Source organism: Neophocaena asiaeorientalis, unplaced genomic scaffold, assembly GCF_003031525.2.
Source record: "Neophocaena asiaeorientalis asiaeorientalis breed wild unplaced genomic scaffold, Neophocaena_asiaeorientalis_V1.1 scaffold1040, whole genome shotgun sequence".
In the NCBI taxonomy this organism is placed as follows: domain Eukaryota; kingdom Metazoa; phylum Chordata; class Mammalia; order Artiodactyla; family Phocoenidae; genus Neophocaena; species Neophocaena asiaeorientalis.
Window position 1 is genome coordinate 163217 of NW_020171694.1, and position 20163 is coordinate 183379.

At 36.7% G+C, this 20163-nt stretch overlaps 1 protein-coding gene across 1 annotated transcript in view; it reads right to left on the reverse strand.

The window, feature by feature from the left end:
* CTDSPL2 (CTD small phosphatase like 2) overlaps positions 1 to 20163 on the reverse strand; it is a 68841-nt gene that overhangs the window by 19408 nt on the left and 29270 nt on the right. The window contains exons 3-7 of the mRNA XM_024747540.1: positions 14876 to 15014; positions 13198 to 13347; positions 7059 to 7271; positions 3001 to 3079; positions 2593 to 2704 (exon numbers count right to left, since the gene is read on the reverse strand). Of these exons, the coding sequence (XP_024603308.1) occupies positions 2593 to 2704; positions 3001 to 3079; positions 7059 to 7271; positions 13198 to 13347; positions 14876 to 15014 (693 nt within the window). The remainder of the gene's footprint in view (positions 1 to 2592; positions 2705 to 3000; positions 3080 to 7058; positions 7272 to 13197; positions 13348 to 14875; positions 15015 to 20163) is intronic.

Sequence of the window (20163 nt, forward strand, 5' to 3'; positions counted from 1 at the left end):
AATTTTCTAAGTCACTTGTTCTCATGTGTGGCTGCTAGAACAGCAAGCAGCATCAGCATCATCTGGGAACTACTAGTTAGAAATGCAAAACCTCCAGCTCCATTTTTTATCATTCAAACTCAGCAAGGAGTAGAGAGGAACTCAGCAATCTATGTTCCAATAAGCCTTTTAGGTGATTAGGATGCATACGCATGTTTGGCAACCACTGTTCTGAGTCCTGCAGTTGCCAACTTTCTGTTAAGTAAACCACATATAAACTTTCTTAATTTTTTTTTTTACAATTTGCCAATGGAAGTTTAGTATCTAACTATTAAAAAATTATATCTTCTATTTATATATAGCTCCTTATTCTTAAACCTTTTATAAAGAATTTTATTTTAGAAAATGGATATTTCAGTATCTGTTGAACATGTTTCATAGACATAAACATTGTTTAACTAAATTAGCAGTCAATCAAGACTTCTTTCTCATCTTTGATTACCAAGCCCTGTTTTCTCATGAGGAAAAGAAGGTAAGGATCATTCAACGTAAGGTATGTGCAAATATGTATATTTCTCAAATCCTGAAGGATAAAAAAAAAAGGCTTCCATTTGTAGAAAGTGACAACACTTAAAAAAATAAAGCTGCTAGTAACTACCCCCCAAATTTTTCGATGTGTTTAAGATGAATTAAAATGAAACACAAATGCTCATACCTTGTGATTCCACATCTTATTAGCTGGAGTGTTTCTTTTAACCTAAAGTTAAACTCTGGGGAGGCAAAGAGCAAAAAATACTCTAGATATGCCTCCTTTTCTTTTTCTTTTTCTTTTTTTTAACATCTTATTGTAGTATAATTGTATACTATTATACAATAGTATAATCAGCTATATGTATCATATATAGCTATATGTATACATATATCCCCATATCCCCTCCTTGAGCCTCCCAATCCCACCCCTCTATGTGGTCACAAAGCACCGAGCTGATCTCCCTGTGCTATGCAGCTGCTTCCCACTAGCTATCTATTTTACATTTGGTAGTGTATACATGTCAAAGCTCACTTTGTCCCAGCTTCCCCACCCCGCCATGTCCTCAAGTCCATTCTCTACGTCTGCATCTTTATATCTGTCCTGCCACTAGGTTCATCAGAACCATTTTTTTTTCGATTCCATATACATGTGTTAGCGTATGGTATTTGTTTTTCTCTTTCTGACTTACTTCACTCTGTATGACAGACTCTAGGTCCACCCACATTTTCTTTTAATAGCATATCAGAGTACACAATTCAAGGTATTCCCTTAGTATCTTTAAAAAAGGTATTCTCTTTCTTATAATTGAATCATAGCTAATTCTACTTTCTTCATCTACAGCCTATCTAAATTTTGATCATTCTTCTTTACCCAATTCTGTAAAATTACTCATTTATGCTCACCAATTCTTATCTTTCCCTCTCTATTTACCTCCACATTGGATTAAAAATTATATGGCCAAACTTGCTATCATGACATCAACTGCTAACATAAAAATCTAGCAAAATCTTTTTCAGTTTCTGTACATCAAATCTAAACTACTCATAATCAGTTTCAAAATTTTTCTTTTTTTGCCTACTTATCCTCTAATAAACACCTTAAATACTTAGGCCTTCTGGATGCCTATTTTATTTATATCTCTTTGGCTAGGCAAAGGCTAAGGTGCTCAACTCTCAAAACAACTATATATGCTAGTTAAGATTTTAAAAATATGCTTTCCCTTAAGATAAAAAAAAATTTTTTTAATAAGAACTAAACCACATTTCCAACTATAGGTTACTAGTAACAAAGGCTTTTAAATAGTAAAATGTTTTCCAGTATTATATAATAGATACATATTTTTGCTAATATCAAGAAATTGCCAGCAGATGGTAAATAATGGTGACCATATATTAAATTTGGTTAGGAAAAGATAAGAGATATTCAGTTTTCAAAGCTCTTCTGGTACCCTAAAAAAATATAAATTTTAAAATTCACACCAAGAGAGCATATTAAAGGTTTTATTAGTCAGCATTAAGAAGTCATGCTTTTGAGAGTCTATTAATAAAGTTATTAGTATTAGATAATACTAATACTTAGTATTAAGTATTACATAGATTGCCCCTCCCCCCAAAAAAGGAACAAGAAAAGGAGTATGGTCTTGCATGAGGTTAACTCATTAAGACCTAGGTCCTTCAGGGGAACATGACTGTGACTCCCCCACCCCCCAAAAAGGTTGAAATCTAGCCATGAAATTAGAATTTATTGGGACATTAAAAAACAAAACAAAGGGTATAGGAGTATGGGGGCAATAATTAATTTAATTTAAATAGAAAAATAGTGAAATAGCGGGGGTTGTTGGGGGAGAAAAAGAAAGCCTAATTTATTTTCAAAGGGTACTGGAAACCAACAAATTGGGGAGGCCCTGGCATTAGACTGTGCTTAAAATAAAAACATTTCAGAACACCTAAGACATGTTTTTATAGTAAATGTATGTGTAAGGCTATTCATTCACTTGTATTCTTTTAGGTATTTTGGGCTAGTATTTTTAAAAAAGAATTTAACGCCTTTATTTTCCCTAACTCTACAGACAATATACTTACCAAGTCTAAAACTAGGGAGAATTCTGGTGTGCTTCTTGTCTTCAATGGAAGGGCAGGTTTCCTATTTAGTTGTTCTTCTGTCAGTGGTGGAACATGTTTGATGAAATAATAGCTATAAATCAAATTTTAAGAAAATTTCAACATTTCTACTTTTTTGTAAATATAAAACATATTACTAAATTCAGCCCATCTTTAAGTTTTTAATTAAATAATGCATATTTAACCAAGTAAACCAAACTTATAAAACACATAAGTAAAACTGAAAATATACAAATTAGTATTTCAGTAACTCAGCAAAGTATTAATACCTACAGGTCAAATGCTCTTTGCAATATACCATTTAGCCACCCCTCTACACATGTACTTTCATTCCTTTCAAAGAGAGAAAGGGAAAAAAAAAAAACTCACGGGTCAAATACTTCCCAGTCTTCTTCATAGGTGGCCTCTGCGTGGGCTGATGAATAACCACTATCTGGAGTTACTGGTGCTATTTAACAAAGTGAAAAACAAAATGTTGCTTTTACTCACTTAATGCTTCCATGAAGTATACATTTTTACTGCTTTTATTAAGATCTTCCTGAAGCCCTGTGTATTTTAGGTTAAAGATAAGACAGAAATAATTTGTAAACAGTATTTAAAAGTAAATTTATAAACACATAGATCTAACTCTGGATCCAAAGGAAAAATTTACCATTACAGACAAAGTGGCAAGCTATATCACGGCTAGCAAAATTTAAATCCCTAACAGCTAAGAGAAAATTTACTACTTACACTATTTCCTACTATTTACTACTTACACTGTGGAGTATATTATTAGGAAAATACACTCCACAAAATTTCCATTTCTAACTGGATGATGTTTGTATGTATAACCATAAAAATTTCATGGTGCTCATAGCAGTAATACTTCACAAAGTGCACAGTACATACAGGCAGTCAATATATGTGTGCTGACAACAGATCCCGAAGGTAGTTTTAAACCTAAGATCCATGAACAGGCTTTAAGAGGTCTACAAACACCTAGACTTATGAAAAAATGTTTTATGTACATTTTTACAGGATTCTCAAGGTTGTCTATGATCTTAAAAGTTAAGAAATTATGCTGTATATAGAAATCAGTGCTTTAGAAGACCCATTATTTTACTTCTCATTTACAAGCAACTTAAAAATAATCAAGAAACAATTCTGTATTCCACGACACATAGTCCACTCTAAGTTTGAATTAAAATTTGATCAATTGATAAAGCTTTAGAAATTATGTTAGGAATTTTCTAAGACAATATTTACAACTTAAATTCAATGAGACAATGATAACTTACAAGCTAAACAGGTAATGTCTTGGAGATGAAAGTTTAAGGTGGATGCTAGAGACTGAATGTTTGTGTTGCCCTAAAATTCATATATTGAAACCTAATCCCCAATGTGATGGTGTCTGGAGATGGAGTCTTTGGGAGGTCATGAGGTCATCAGGTCATGAGGGTGGAGCCCTCATAAATGAGATTAATGCTCTTTAAAAAAGACCCCCAAAGAGCTTGCAGAGCTTCTGGCATAAGAGGACACAGTAAGAAGACAGCTATCTATGAACCAGAGAGCAGATCTTCACCAGACACTGAATCTGTTGGGGCTTTGATCTCAGATTTCCTAGACTCCTGAACTATGAGAAATAAATTTCTATTGTTTATATGTCACCTAGTCTAATGGTAGTTTTTTACAGTAGCCTGAAAGGACTAAGACAGTGGGCCTCAATAAAAATTGCTGTACTCTCTCTATAGGAATGGAATACTGGTGGATAGTAGTCTTTCAGGATAAAAACTTATGTTTTTTGCTATTACCATGTATTAATACCTTCTGAGACAGAGCCAATACAGTGTGTATGTTCAATAAATGACAACAGATATAAAGCAGAATTTTTGTTCATTTCTAACAACTTTATGCCAGTAACGGTTCATTAGCACAAGGGGACAAATGGAAAAATATATCTTCCTACCACTTTACTATTTCAAATTCCTATTAATCTCAGAGAAAGGGGGACAGGAAGTAATTAGTATTTGAGCACCTCCATGCTAAGCATTTTTCATATTTCATCTCATTTAGCTTTCAAAGCTCTAAATTATTATTACCATTTTAAAGCTAAGAAAACTGTCTCAGAGAGCTTAAATAAGTTATCTAAAGTCACACAGATAAGTAAATGGTAGAGCCAGCCTCCTTCCTTCTTGTTCTCTTTGGCTACGTTCTTGAAGTTGGGGAAAAGTACCACTTTTGTCACTCATACTCATATTTGAAGATCAGCAAAACTTTTACTTCTTCCTTTCATGATCCTCCCAGAGTAACTGCAATGAGCCACCTCAATATCTTGCTCATTTATTTGTAACAGCACTCACCACACTGTACAGTAATTTTTGTGTATACTTGGCTCATCAATTAGATCATATACTCTTCAGGGTCAATGGGCACATCTTAGTCATCTTTATAAATAGTGCCCATCACAAAAAGTACGTGTTCAATTAAATGTTAGAAAAACGAATGAATGAGACAAATGGAGTAAATCTTACTATTCCCCTCTAGAAACTAAAGTTATAGAAATCCCTTCCGGTAGGCACAGTTGTCAGAAAAAAATGAGTACAAAGGTTTATGTAGAAGCACAAAAACAGAAAAAACATCAAAGAAGTCAAAAGCCCTGGCTTTGGGGCTTCCCTGGTGGCGCTGTGGTTGAGAGTCCACCTGCCGATGCAGGGGACATGGGTTCGTACCCCAGTCCGGGAAGATCCCACATGCTGCAGAGCAGCTGGGCCCGTGAGCCATAGCCACTGAGCCTGCACGTCTGAAGCCTGTGTTATACCTTATCATTCACTAGCTTGTAACAACAGGCAAAGTAATCAGCATTAGATTTGCTTGTTACGTTAAGTATTATTCTTAAATTATAACATTATAATTAAACATTATCAATATTAACATTTTATTTGTTATTGATTGATTGAGTGCCGCACCACACGGCTTGTGGGATTTTATTGGGTTGGCCAAAACGTTTGTTCGGGTTTTTCCCTCAAGATCTTACAGAAAAACCCAAACTTTCTGGCCAACCCAACAGTTCCCCGACCAGGGACTGAACCCGGGCCCTCGGCAGTGAGAGCACAGAGTCCTAACCACTGGATAGCCAGGGAATTCCTTATTTGACAAATTTAAAATAAACCTTGGACTTTCCTGGTGGCACAGTGGTTAAGAATCTGCCTGCCAATGCAGGCAACATGGGTTCAAGACCTGGTCTGGGAAGATCCTACATGCCTCGGAGTAACTAAGCCCATGCACCACAACTACTGAGCCCACGTGACACAAATGCTGAAGCCCACGTGCCCTAGAGCCCACGCGCCGCAATTACTGAAGCCTGCACACTCTAGGGCCCGTGCTCCGCAACAAGAGAAGCCACCTCAATGAGAAGCCTGCGCACCGCAACGAAGAGTAGCCCCCACTCACTGCAACTAGAGAAAGCCCGCGCACAGCAACGAAGACCCAATACAGCCAAAAATAAATAAAATTTAAAAAATAAATAAAATAAACCTTAACTCTATTATGCTGCTTTTCTATTCATACTGATACAGGGTTGCACTGTATATAAGTTTCATAGTTGTATGCATTTTTTCTTTAAATGTATCATGCTGTTTCAATGATTCTTTTTCAAGTTTCCCCTTTATATCAGAGAGATCATCATTTTGCTTCCTTTGCCGAACTTATTTCTCAACCAATATATATGTACTAGGCTCTCTCAAATATCTGGCACCATAAGGAAAAACAAACAAATCTAAAATAAAAGTCTAAGAACTTCTCCTGGGAAAAGATGTCCATCCTCAGTTTTATTTCTGCTTTTAATCATAATGGAATACAATTTCATCTTTTAGCCTTATATGTCTACCTACCACAACCCTCAGAAGTAACAAATGCTGACCTCACATGTTTCTACATTTCCATAACAACTGGCTCAGGGACCTAACAATTATGTTAGGCCTTTAAAAGCATCCAGGATTAGGCTGCAAAGTTTGTGTATAGGAGAGACCCAAGAACAGAAGCTTCTTCTTTGGGAATGTCATCTGTATATGAAACAAATCTGAAGGTATGAGACTACCTCTGTGTAGGGACTTCAGACTTAGGGATCTAAGACTCGTGCAATTATAATAAATATGTTCATAAATGTAAGCATATTATTTTGTTAGCTGTGTTAAATTTCTCTAAGGGGTAAGACCGGTACACATAATTAAACTGTAAAGTGACTAATATGCAGTCAAAATAACCTTAAAAAAATTCAATTTCAAAATGACTGGATTTGGGGGGAAAAGTTTTATTTCCAGTTTTAATTTTATTAACTTCAAGGAAGAAAAACTTATATATTTAACCTGCCTATTTAAGAAAAAATACAGTAGTATTTTTACAAACTATTCATGAAAATGTATAAGAAAAAAAGGAATCTTATTTACCTGTAAGGGGTGGGATATCACGATTAACTGTTTCTTCTGCTTCTTCTAAACCATTTATTGATGACCTCACTTGAACTGCTTGATTTGAGTAAGCTGCTCCATTAGTTGATGTAGTAGTACTGGTAGTGATTTCATCCACCTGTTCCATATCAAGCTGTTTTACTATCTCTTCAGCTTCCACAGCCTGTCCTGGGGAATCGGATCCTGATGTTCCTGAAATCATGATTAATTGTACATTAATCGTCACTTAAAAGCTCACAGTGGGTGGGAAAAGACGGGAACAAACTTAAAACAAGTAATAAATAAGCCTTAGAGAGCTAATGCACAGTATAGTGAATACCGACAACATTATATTATAATCATCAAACCTGCTAAGAAACTAGTACTTAATTACTCCAACCACCAAAAATAAAGAATAATTATATAACATGATAGAGAGCATATGCTAATTATCACTACGATGATGATCAAATTACAATATATGAATTATCAAATCAACATGTTGTACACTTTAAATTTATACAATGTTACATGTCAAATATATTCAATAAAAATTCATAAATATTTAGAAAAACTAAATGGAACAGAAACAAAGCTGAGGATACCATTATTTAGTGACTCTTTACTAGACATTTCAAAAATAAGGAATAAAGACTATTATAAGCTAGAGTAATATTTGTGAGCAAAGTTTTCTTAAGAGTGTTCAAATAGCTTAGAAACACCCATTTATAGTCAAACAAGTCAATTTAGAAGTTTAAAATTTTTAAATGAGATATAATTAACATAAAATTGTGTAAGTTACAGGTGTACATATTGATTTAATACTTTATATACTGCAATATAATTACCAACTGAGCGTTAGCTAACACCTCTATCCTGCCACATAATTATTTCTTTTTTGTGGTGAGAACATTTAAGATCCAGTCTCTTAGGAACTCTGAAGTATATACAGTTGACCCTTGAACAACATAGGGGTTAAGGGCACTGACCCCCATGCAATCAGAAGTCTGAGAATAACTTTACAGTCAGCCCTCCATATCCACAGTTCCACATCCTCAGATTCAACCAACCACAGATTGTATACTATAGTATTTATTGAAAAAAATCCTTGTATTAAGTGGACCTGTGCAGTTCAAACCCATGTTGTTGTTGGGTCAACTGTCATACAGTATTTTTGACCACAGAACTTCTCTTCATTAAAGCAAATATCATTTTTTTTTTTTTTTTTGCTGTACGCGGGCCTCTCACTGTCGTGGCCTCTCCCGCTGCAGAGCACAGGCTCCAGGGCCGCAGACTCAGCGGCCGTGGCTCACGGACCCAGCCGCTCCGTGGCATGTGGGATCCTCCCAGACCGGGACACGAACCCGTGGGCCCTGCATCGGCAGGCGGACTCTCAACCACTGCGCCACCAGGGAAGCCCACAAATATCATTTATTAAGTGCTTACTATGTGCTGGGCAATACACACAGCACGCGCGCGCGCACACACACACACACAATTTTCCATTATCCTCAAACAGCTCCTGATCTTTCTAGTACTAAGCATCCTAGCCATTTTGTGCAGTTGTAATTTTTAAACCAGAGACAGTTCTCTAAAAATGAGCTAACTGTTCCCCTAACCATGAGAACCTTTTTATTCAAAGACACAAGAACAATTTCTCAACGAAATTCCATCTCAATAACAAAGATAGAAGCTAGTTTCCTCATTATATTCAACCATCCCCTAGATGAACCCACTGCCCAATTTTTCTTCCACTATGGACTGACCCCAAGTCTCCATTTCTTTATGAAATCCTCTGAATGTCATTGTCAACAACAAAATCAATCGCCAATAACTCTCAACTTCCTCACAGAATATTCTTTCTCCCTCATTGCCTCACATTTAACCTTTTTCCAAAAGACATCTCTTTTCCTGATACCCTTCCCTCAAAGCTGTTTATTCTCCCATACTTGTTTCTCAATCAGAATTCATTTACCTCCACTGCCGCCACCAGATCATTGGTTTTCCACTAATGTGTAAAAATGTTTGCTCCTTCGAGATTGCTGTCACCTGGCTATACAATTCTTCGCTTATGCCCTCTGCTGTCACCTACCATCTATTGCCAGCATCCTCTCTCAATCTCAGAGGAATTTAACACCTAGATACCAGTTTACTGCTCTATTAAATGCCTATATAGTTATTACAGGTGATGTCAATGACTCATCCAATAACTAACCCTCAAAGGTCTTGCCCTATTTAGCCCCAACTACATTCGTAATGCTCTTTAGTAGTTATTACCATGGTTACAACCTGGACACTATCACAGAGAAACTGTTCACCTCTGAAACCTATAATTCAAATAATTAATCTCCTACCACGACCTCCTAATCTTCTAATTAGCTATCTAACTATCTATCTAATATTTCTATTACATGTGATCTTCACTTTTGATAAAAGCCAATCTCTTTTATCCAAACACATCCCTCAGTGGCTTCTTCTCCACCCTCCTCATCTAGTTAGACTTCATGGTGTATTATTTAAACCACTCTCAAGCCAGCAGCCTCACTGTCCTCGCTTCCTTGTCTTTCCACTGTCATTCATCATAGAAATCCCTCTTGAATCAATCTAACAGGCTTCTCAGGCACTAGACCCAGGTAATAAAGAAAACAATAGAATTATAAAGACTGATTGTACTCCAAATAAAATCCTCTAATCTTAGCTACGCCTATAGCATGCTGCTCAGTATTTCTGTGTGTGAGTCATTCAGCTTCTTTTACTTATACCCAATAGCAAACATTCTAAACCTTCATTCTCTTCAATCCCTGCCACCAGGACCATCTCAGCAAAATGATACCATGTCCTCCTTCAAAGAAAAAATTCTATCAAACATGAACTACTGTTGCCCAAATGTTCTTTCCTCCAGCATCAGAGAAAAATGTCTATTCTCCTTGTTTCAATTCTAATCCTTCTACCTGTTCTCTTGATCCCATCCCTATCAGTAGATCCTAGAAACTTTCTTCATGAGTTTTTCTTTTTCCCTTATGTTTAACCTATTAGACCCTTCCCTGAGGCTTAACAACATGCTTGCTTCTCACAAACACAAAACATCCCTTGAGGCTTCATGACCTCTCTAGTTTTTCTCATATTCAAGTTCCTCATAACAGTAATCTATATGTGCTGATCCCTTTCTTACTCTCCATTTCACTCTTTTAACCCATGGATTAGGCTGCCAACTCCAATCACTCCTCTGAAACTCTTCTGGCAAACGAAACCAATGACCATCTAATTACCAGGTTTAATGATACCTTTTCAATGCTCATTTCCTTTCCTTCTATCTTTACAATTGTTTGACCCTCGGTTTGACAGTCTCTTCTTTTGGCTTCTATGACTCAGTTTCTCCTGGTTTCCTCCATTTCTCCTTTGTTGGCTTCTTTAGCTTTGTCCAGTCCTTAAATGTCTTTCCCCAAGATTCTGGTCTTAGTTTGATGAACCAAATGGACCATTTAGTCCACTGGTTTCAATTAATATTTGTAAGCTAATAATACCATGCTCTACTGCTTATTCAGATTTCTAAGCCCCATACCTGAATGACAAATTGTTAGTAGACATTTTTATTTGGTCGTTTCAAGGCCTCTCAGGCTCAGCATGGCCCAAATTAAATTCAATTATCTATCTCCCAGGAACTTACTTTTCTCTCTTGAAAATCTAATGTGTACATCTTACTCTCTCTCTTCCTTCACCTCCAATCTGTTTCCAAAATTTGTCCATTTGCATCTTTGATCCTTCTTTTCTTCTCTAATAGTACAAGTAAGGTTGTATGAAGTCTCACATGGACTACAAGTCTACTAATGTTCTCCCTGCATCCAGCCTCTTTAGAATTTAGCCTACATGCTACTGACAAATAGATCTTTAGAAAACACAAATCTGGGCTTCCCTGGTGGCACAGTGGTTAAGAATCCACCTGCCAATGCAGGAGACACGGGTTCGAGCCCTGGTCCGGGAAGCTCCCACATGATGCAGAGCAACTAAGCCTGTGCACCACAAATACTGAGCCTGCACTCTAGAGCCTGTGAGCCACAACTACTGAGCCTGTGAGCCACAACTACTGAAGCCCGCACGCCTAGAGCCCAGGCTCCGCAACAAGAGAAGCCACCGCAGTGAGAAGCCCGCACACTGCAACAAACAGTAGCCCCCGCTCGCCGCAACTAGAGAAAGCCCACACACAGCAACGAAGACCCAACACAGCCAAAAATAAATTAAAAAAAAATAAAAGCTGTAAACTTAAAAAACAACAACAACATAAACCTGTTCATATTACTCACAGTTTAAAACCTTTCATTCATCCCCCCATGACTAAGGATAAAGTTCAAAAACCCTACAAAATTGGCTCTATAATGACTTCTTTATAATTCTCCTATCTTATCCCTTCCCATGCACTCCTCAAATCTGATGCTCCATCTGTGACAAACTAATTTGTTTCTGAAATACACTGTACCTTTGCTTACACTGCTCCTTCTACATGGAATGCCCTTTACCATCTTTCAAGATTCAGCTTTTCTATGAAGCCTTTTGTGAGCCACCACCCAGAATACAGGACCATTCCATTCTTTGAATACTGTTCCATACCTCTCTCAAGGCACCTATAAAAATTTATTATACTTATCACAATGGCTGGAACATAGTAGATGCTCAATATTTGTTGAGTGAACTGGACTCTTCACTCCTCACATTTAAGTATAACTACCCTTTCTCATGGATTAAGAGGCTCAAGAGTTTAAAGAACTGGTCCAGTGTAACATAAGTAAACAGTGGCAGCTGGGAACAAATTTAAAACAAGTTTATCTAACTCCAAAGCCTGTTCTTTTCCCACTACACCAGCATTTCCAAAGATGTTTTAGGAGGCACTAGTTCTAAAAGATGTTAAGATGTTAACAGATGTTCCACACAAGAGTACTTGGTCAGATATGTCTAGGGAATACTGGGTTAAACAAAGTTAAAGGTAGTTTTTTGTTTCTATTCTAGGACTTCACAGTTCTTTAATGTGCTAATATACATTACTTCTGCCCCTACATCATCTTGATTTTACAGTGCACCATTCTGCCTTTTAAAAATTGCTTTATCATCCAGAAATCAGGCAACAGTTATTTAATGCCTATTTCCCATGTGCCCAATACTGTATCAAACAACATGGCAGATGTAAAAATAAAGACATGACCTCTTGCCCTCAAATAATCTAGAGACTAAATTATCATGTATGAAATTAGACATTAATTATCAGAAAAAATAGGACACCAGATAATTTTAAAAAGATATGTTGAGAAAGAGGCCATTTTTAATTTTTTTGCAAAGGCATACAATGGGAACCTTCAATTCATGTGAATTAGGGTAGTTTTACTATTTGTCTAAACTGAAGATTCCCTACGGGGGGAAAAAACAAGCAAATGATAATAAAAATAAATTGTATTACCAAAAAAAAATCTGGTTTCAACTCACTCAAAATATTCAACAAATTATACTTTACTAATCTAGAATATTGAAAATGCTTCTCAATTCTCTCCTGTACACACTCTAAAGATGCAGAAGTCATCCCAACACAGAAAAAATAATACTTTCCCTCCAGCCCAAAGTTTATCATCTAGCTTTTCAGATAGTTAATTAAACATAACCTACATTTATTTCAGTCACTAAAAAAAAAAAAAAAATGCCTTTTAGAAGCTGTGTATTTTGGGGACTTCCCTGGTGGTCCAGTGGTTAAGAATCCACCTTCCAATGCAGGGGACTTGGGTTCAATCTCTGGTCGGGAAACTAATAAGATCCCACCTGCCGCGACGCAACTAAGCCTGTGTACTACAACTACAGAGCCCACACGTCACAACTGGAGAGAAGCCCACGTGCATCAATGAGGAGCCCACACACCGCAACGAAAGATCCCGTGTGCCACAACTAAGACACGATGCAGCCATAAATAAATAAAGTAAATAAATATAAAAGAAAGAAAATATATTCTTTAAAAAAAAAAAGTCTGTGTATTTTTAACGAGGCTGAAAACAAACATAAGATGCTAACAAAAATATGCCAAAAAAATCAAACAGATCTTTTAAAAAGCCAGGAAAACGATTAATCTTTTAAACCCAAATTATGGTTAATGACTTATATTTACCATTTTTATTTGCTGGTGAAAAAAAGTTGAAGACAGGAGAAAATATGGTCCCCAACAATGTAGTCCTTGGAGGACTGCCAGAGGAAGGATTATCTTCTAATTTTCCATTTTGTTTTACATGCTGATTTGTCATTTCATAACTACCAGCTTCTAAGAAAGAAACAACAAAAATAGTTGCAATCTAGAAAACATGACTTTCACAAATGTGTTCTAAACCATTCATTATAAAAATAACTTTTTCCCTCAAAATACATAAGGAAAACTGATGAACATTAATGTTAAAAAGCTTATTATTTCAAGAAATCCTGAGGTAAATCACTTGTAAATCAAATGATCTTTACAACAAATTTATTTATAATGGTTTATAAATGCTAAAATTTACTGAGTTTTTACAAAGTAGATTTATATCTGGAATTACACAGACTGAAAGTCTTCAAATCAACACAGTGTAACAGAAAATGAAATAAAACTCTTTGTAAGTAAAGCAAGCAAGTTACAATATGAAAAACACAAATGCAAGATTTTGTCTTTGTTTATTTACATTTTGGGATGCTGCCTACTTCACAAAACTTACCCCCCAATCTATTTCTAATGAGTAACAGCTAAATAAATAGAGGCAACTAGTTCTACTGAAGCAGAAGACTATATATACAGCAGTGTCAAAAACTACTTATAGATATTGTGAGGCACCATTTCAGAGTAGTTCGGAAGAATAACCAGTTTTTTTTTTAAGTTTCTTATAAATAAAAGAAATTTAATGGGTTTTGGGAAAATATAAAATACAAATGTCTTAATAAATCATCCTTGACCCTCCACAACTTTAGCACATTTCTTTCCTTCTTTGTTAGTGCTCTTTTAACTTGTCTATCCCTTTTCTCCTTTATGGTCAATTCTAACAATGGAGATACATCACTGCATTAAGAGGAAAGAGGTAGGGAATTATTATCACTGCTGTGTTTAAAATAGTATTGGTTAAAAGGTAGCACTCCATGCTCTAAAGTGCTATTCTGTATAGGTTTCTCTGCTTGTCCATCTTTTTTTTCTCCTTTTTGACTTTGAGGAGCTTGTCAGCAATACAATAAGATACTGATCTAGAAAAGGATTTATAAATAGCAACAACACTATTGGCTTTTGGGCTGGATAATTCTTTGTTATGGTAGGATGTCCTGTGCATTGTAGGATGTTTAGCAGTGCCCCTGACCGTCACCTGCTAGATGCAAGTAGCAATCCCTCCACAGGTTGTGACAAACCAAAAAGGTCTCCATACACTGAAAAGCATCTGCTAGGGGACAGAAACACCCCTAGTTGAGAACCGCGGACCTGAGAGCTTCAAGCCCCCTCTATAGCTCTGAAATTCCATAATCCAGAAACAAATTCTTTGTACATATTTCAAATAAATTAAGTCACAATTATTACCGCTTTAAGAAATGAGTTTCATATACATTTTCATGCTAAACAGTATAAAGCTAGTTGCTCTGCCTTTGTCACTTTAATTCATCAAAGTAGATTTACATTAGGAAGGTAAATTTTTATTTACTTCATGCCACTAATATTTAATACAAAGAAGATTACAAAAATAAGGCAGAAATTGCTCAAAGTAGATTTTTAAAAACAGAACACAAACATGTCAAGTGAGACCTCTTACACCTAATAAAGCAATATGTAAACATTAACAAACCTCCATTTACTTGACTTTTCCGTCTTACTCGAGATATCTGTTTGTTAGGCTTTTCTCCTGCTCTTGGTGTTGATGTGATCAAATTATTATCTATATCACGTTCAATTCTACTCCGTTTTGAAGGATTTTCTCTCTCTTCCTTAAGATATAAAAGGGAAAAACATGCATTGAACAGTCATTCTGCTTTACAGGTTACTTTTTTTTTTTTTGCCACACCACGCAGCTTGTGAGATCTTAGTTCCCTGACCAGGGACTGAACCCGGACCCATGGCAGTGAAAGCACCGAGTCTTAACCACTGAACTGCCAGGGAATTCCCTACAGGTTACACTTACCATTATCAATTGATGGACACTTAGATATGGTTGTTTCCATATCTTGGTTACTGTAAATAATGCAGTGAATAAACATACATACATAACAATGGAATATTATTTAGCCATAAAAAAGAATCAACTCTTGCCACTTGCAACAACATGGATGAACCTAAAGGGCATTACACTAAGTGAAAAAAGTCAGAGAAAGACATATACCATATGATCTCACTTACATGTGGAATTAAAAAGCAAAAACAAACAAAAAACAAAAACAGCAAGTTCACAGATACAGAGAACAGACTGGTGGTTGCCAGAGGCAGGGAGGTGGGGATGAGTGAAATGGGTGATAGGCGTCAAAAGGTGCAAAAGGTTATAAAATAAATAAGTCGCAGTGATATAACGTACAGCATGGTGACTACAGTTAATAATACTGTATTGCATATATGAAAATTGCTGTGAGAGTAAATCTTAAAAGTTATCAGAGAAAAGAATTCTGTAACTATGTATGCTGACCGATTTTAACTAGACTTATTGTGGTAATCATTTTGCAATATATAAAAATACTGAATCAGACTTCCCCGGCAGTCCAGTGGTTAAGATTCCACGTTTCCACTGCAGGGGCACAGGTTCGATCCCCGGTTGGAGAGCTAAGATTCCACATACCGTGTGGAGCAACCAAAAAACAAATTGAATCATGCTATATATCTGAAACTAATATAATGTTGTATGTCAACTATGCTCAGATTTTTTTTTTTTTCTTTTTTGCGGTACGCGGGCATCTCACTGCTGTGGCCTCTCCCACTGCGGAGCACAGGCTCCGGACGCGCAGGCCCAGCGGCCATGGCCCACGGGCGCAGCCGCTTCGCGGCACGTGGGATCCTCCCGGACCGGGACATGAACCCATGTCCCCTGCATCGGCAGGCGGACTCTCAACCACTGCGCCACCAGGGAAGCCCAGATTTTTAAAAAGATAAAATATGTTGTAATATGCTTTCTCCTCTTTTTTCATATCCAGGAGAAACAAACAGAATTAATACCTAACAGTAGAAGAAAACACAGAAAAAATCTGACAGTCGTATTTATTAACGTTATTACAATACACAAATATAATTACAGCATCCTCACAATTCAAATTCTTTCCCCAGGGTCCGTTAAATTTTCATGCTACTGAAATACTGAATCTCACAATGTGGTCTAAGTTTCCAGCAATTTTCCTTACTTTTAGAATTACTCAAAAGAACAGGGGTCATTTCCTTGAGCGAACCCGACTGGAATTTGCTGGCATTATCACATAGTCCCAAAAATGACACAAAATTAATAGGGCCTGCCACTGCCACACACCTAATGTCAATTCTCAAAATGTCCAAATTAACACTAAGGAGTCTACTCCTTAACAAAGCTCTCTATTCATTTCCTTATATGGGGCAAATTCACATGACCAGTTTACACTATTTTTGCAATATAGACTTATCATAGTTTGACTTAAAGATTTTTTGACTTTACAGTGATGTGAAAGCAATACGTATTCAGTAGAAACTGTACTTAGAATTTTTAATTTTGGTCTTTTCTCAGGCTAGCCATTTGCAGGTACTATACTCTCTTGTGATGCTGGGCAGCGGCAGCAGTGAGCCACAGTGAGCCACAGCTCAAAGTAAGCCACTTGATCATGAGGGTAAATAACTGACACACTTATAACCATTCTGTATCCATGCAACTATTGTTTTTCGCTTTCAGTATTCAATCAATTACATAAGACATTCAACACTTGTGATTTTGCCCAACTGTAAGGTAATGTAAGTGTTCTGAGCATGTTTAAGGTAGGCTGGGCTAAGCTATGATGTCCATCCAGTAGGTTAAGTGTCTTAAGTGCATTTTCAGCTTACAACATTTTCAACTTACAATGGGTTTATCAGGACTTAACTAAAATATTATACTCCATGCAATAACCTGATTTTTCTCCATTTATACATCCATCTTCCTCATCTGTACAATTTTTCTAGAGTCACCATCACATGAGCAATCTTCTTCCATTACTGTAATACTGGCCTATAATTCCTTGCTGTTTTAATGAAAGTACCCAAAATCTTTTGATAAGGATTAGATTTTTCCACAACAAATAATAATACAGTATACTACTATGCATTTTCTGTAAGTTGAATATTATTATTTCTGAAACAAACCTTGGTATTGTAAATGGCCCAAATTACAATTCCCTACCAGGATCAAAATAGAAAAAAGATAATACTGTAAGTATCATCCAATACAGAATTTTACATTTACTCACCAGTTTCTCTAATTTTAGGTAGGTTCATCAAAACAATCTCATTAGCACAAAATAAAGCCTCAGTGATCCACAACATAATTCCTCAAATTTTTACTGTTTATTATTCCCCTGCATTTAAAAATGATGAATAGGAAGCCTCAAATCCCAAACACTGGATCTTTATTACAGGAGAATTATAGGGGCTCTTTTTATAAAGTCCTTCAAGAACAGAAACAATGCTGTAAAGCCTCACTACACTAAGCTCCAGCATTTTCTTGAAGTCTCTTAGTACATCTGGTATAATGTAAATACATACATACATTCCTGGAAACTTTGCACTCTGCAACCCTAAAAATAACAAGGCTTATGGGGAAAAAAATGGGTCCAGAACGGTAGAGAGGGGTACATTGGGGCAGATCAGCCAATGCCCCTGTAACTCTGTAACCACAGCACTAAGAAAACCAATGATTGGGACCTCCAGAGATAACTTGCACACCCCAGTTAAGCAGCTAAGAGCAGCTGAAATGCTTCCTCAGAGCTTAATAAAAGGTATTAGAAGCAAAGAAGTAGAGGGGCTTCCCTGGCGGCGCAGTGGTTGGGAGTCCACCTGCCGATGTAGGGGACACGGGTTCATGCCCCGGTCTGGGAGGATCCCATATGCCGTGGAGCGGCTGGGCCCATGAGCCATGGCCACTGGGCCTGTGCGTCCGGGGCCTGTGCTCCGCAGTGGGAGAGGCCGCAGCGTTGGAAGGCCTGCGTACCGCAAAAAAAAAAAAAAAAAAAAAAGGAATTAGAAACAAGGGTTTATGGGAGCTGAGAAGTGGAGCTTTAAGCCAGGAAGACTGCTAAAATGGACAAAAAAGGAAATGCAAACTGCCATATGAAAAGAAGAGTCCCTGCTAGAGCAGGGTGTACCTCTCTGAGAGGGAACCCCTTACACAACTTACCACTTTTAATTAAAAACTCTGTGTGCAGTATAAAATTCTACCCCCATTATTCAGGATCCCCCTGTCCAGTTTAGAAAAAATCACGTATAAACCAAAACCCACCCATGTTATACTGAAACTACTTCCCTATTTACCAACAGTATATATAAGCTAACTTATAATATGCAGGTGCCCCATATAACAGAAAAGGTTATACTGTGGTCAATTGAGAATATATTCAAATACTTGAGCTTACATCTCTAAAGAGAAAGAGGAAGCTGTTAAGATCAGGATTCAAGGTCTGCAGTCATTGACAATAAAATTCCATCCTTCAGAATAATGCATTCAAATGTCTGATGATGCTCCAATTCTGAAATGTGTCACCAAATCCTACTCTTCCTTAAACATTCAAGTATATAATTTGGGGACATTTTTGGATATAGTATGATTTTTAGAAGAGGAACTAGGAAAAACAAGATTTCTACATTACTGTACATTTTTAAAATTTAATAACCCTACAATGTCTTGTCTGGAATTTGTATTTTTCAAAGTTGTCTCTTAAGATAGGCTTTTAAAGGGAAAATCTTGGGAAGGTCGTATTCTTAAATCTCTGAATCTCAAAGGAAAAATACAGAGAACTAAAGAGGCAACAAAACCCCAAAAGCCAATTTACAACAAAAGCAGGAAACAAGGTTTCTCCCCCAAACTCCAAGCAGATGAGAACAAACCAACAGTCATAACACTGGAGTAACCATCTGTACCAGTGCAGAAGAAAGCAAAGGAATGCAACATGGCATGTGACACATCTGAGAACAGGAGAAGCCCCAAATAGCTAACAGGCAGATATTCAATTGAAAGCATGGCAGGCCAATTTAATGACAGCAGATGAAATAAGAGGGACTTTCCTGGTGGTCCAGTGGTTAAGACTCTGCACTTCCACTGCAGAGGGTGTGGATTCCATCGGGGAACTAAGATCCCATGTGCCGCGCAGCGTGGCCAAAAAAAAAAAAAAAATGCACAAGAGAACAGACAAAAATTATATACCTTTATTTCAAAAAAGACAAAAAGAGTTAAGAAAGTGATACGACATATACATCAGAGTTAGAAAAAACTCAGTAACAGAACAAAATAATTAGAAATAAGAGAAAAAAATTTTTGGAAATAAAGACCAAACTAGAACAGACATAAAAGTGAGTAAATAGAATAGATTATACCTTTAAGAGAAAGAGAAGGTAAAATGGGGGAGGGGGGCTGGATTTTAAGACATCAAAATGTGTCTAGCACTGAATATGGACAAAGAAGATCCAACAGACAGAAAACAGTAGGCCGAGACGGAAGCCAAAACAAGAGCATATCAGAAAGTTTTCCTCAAATAAAATATCTGAAATTACATACTGAAAGAGTACACTAGTTTATTTATTTATTTATTTTTGGCTGCAACCACTGTGCAGCTTGTGCAATCTTAGTTCCCCAACAAGAAACTGAACCCGGGCCCTCGGCAGTGAAAGTTTGGAGTCCTAACCACTGGACCACCAGGAAATTCCCAGAGTATACTGTTTAACTAAAACTATCAACCCAGAAAAACAACTACCAAGATCCTAAACTTAACAGAATTTAAAGAAAACAAATCCTTTGGAGAACAAGGCAAAATCCATTTATCTACATAGGGAAAATTAGAGTACCATCAAACTGTGAAAGCAATGCTTTTTATGCTGGAAGAAAATGGAATAACATTTTAAAAAATCAAGAAGAGAAACTGTGAGACCAGGATTTCATATTCAGTA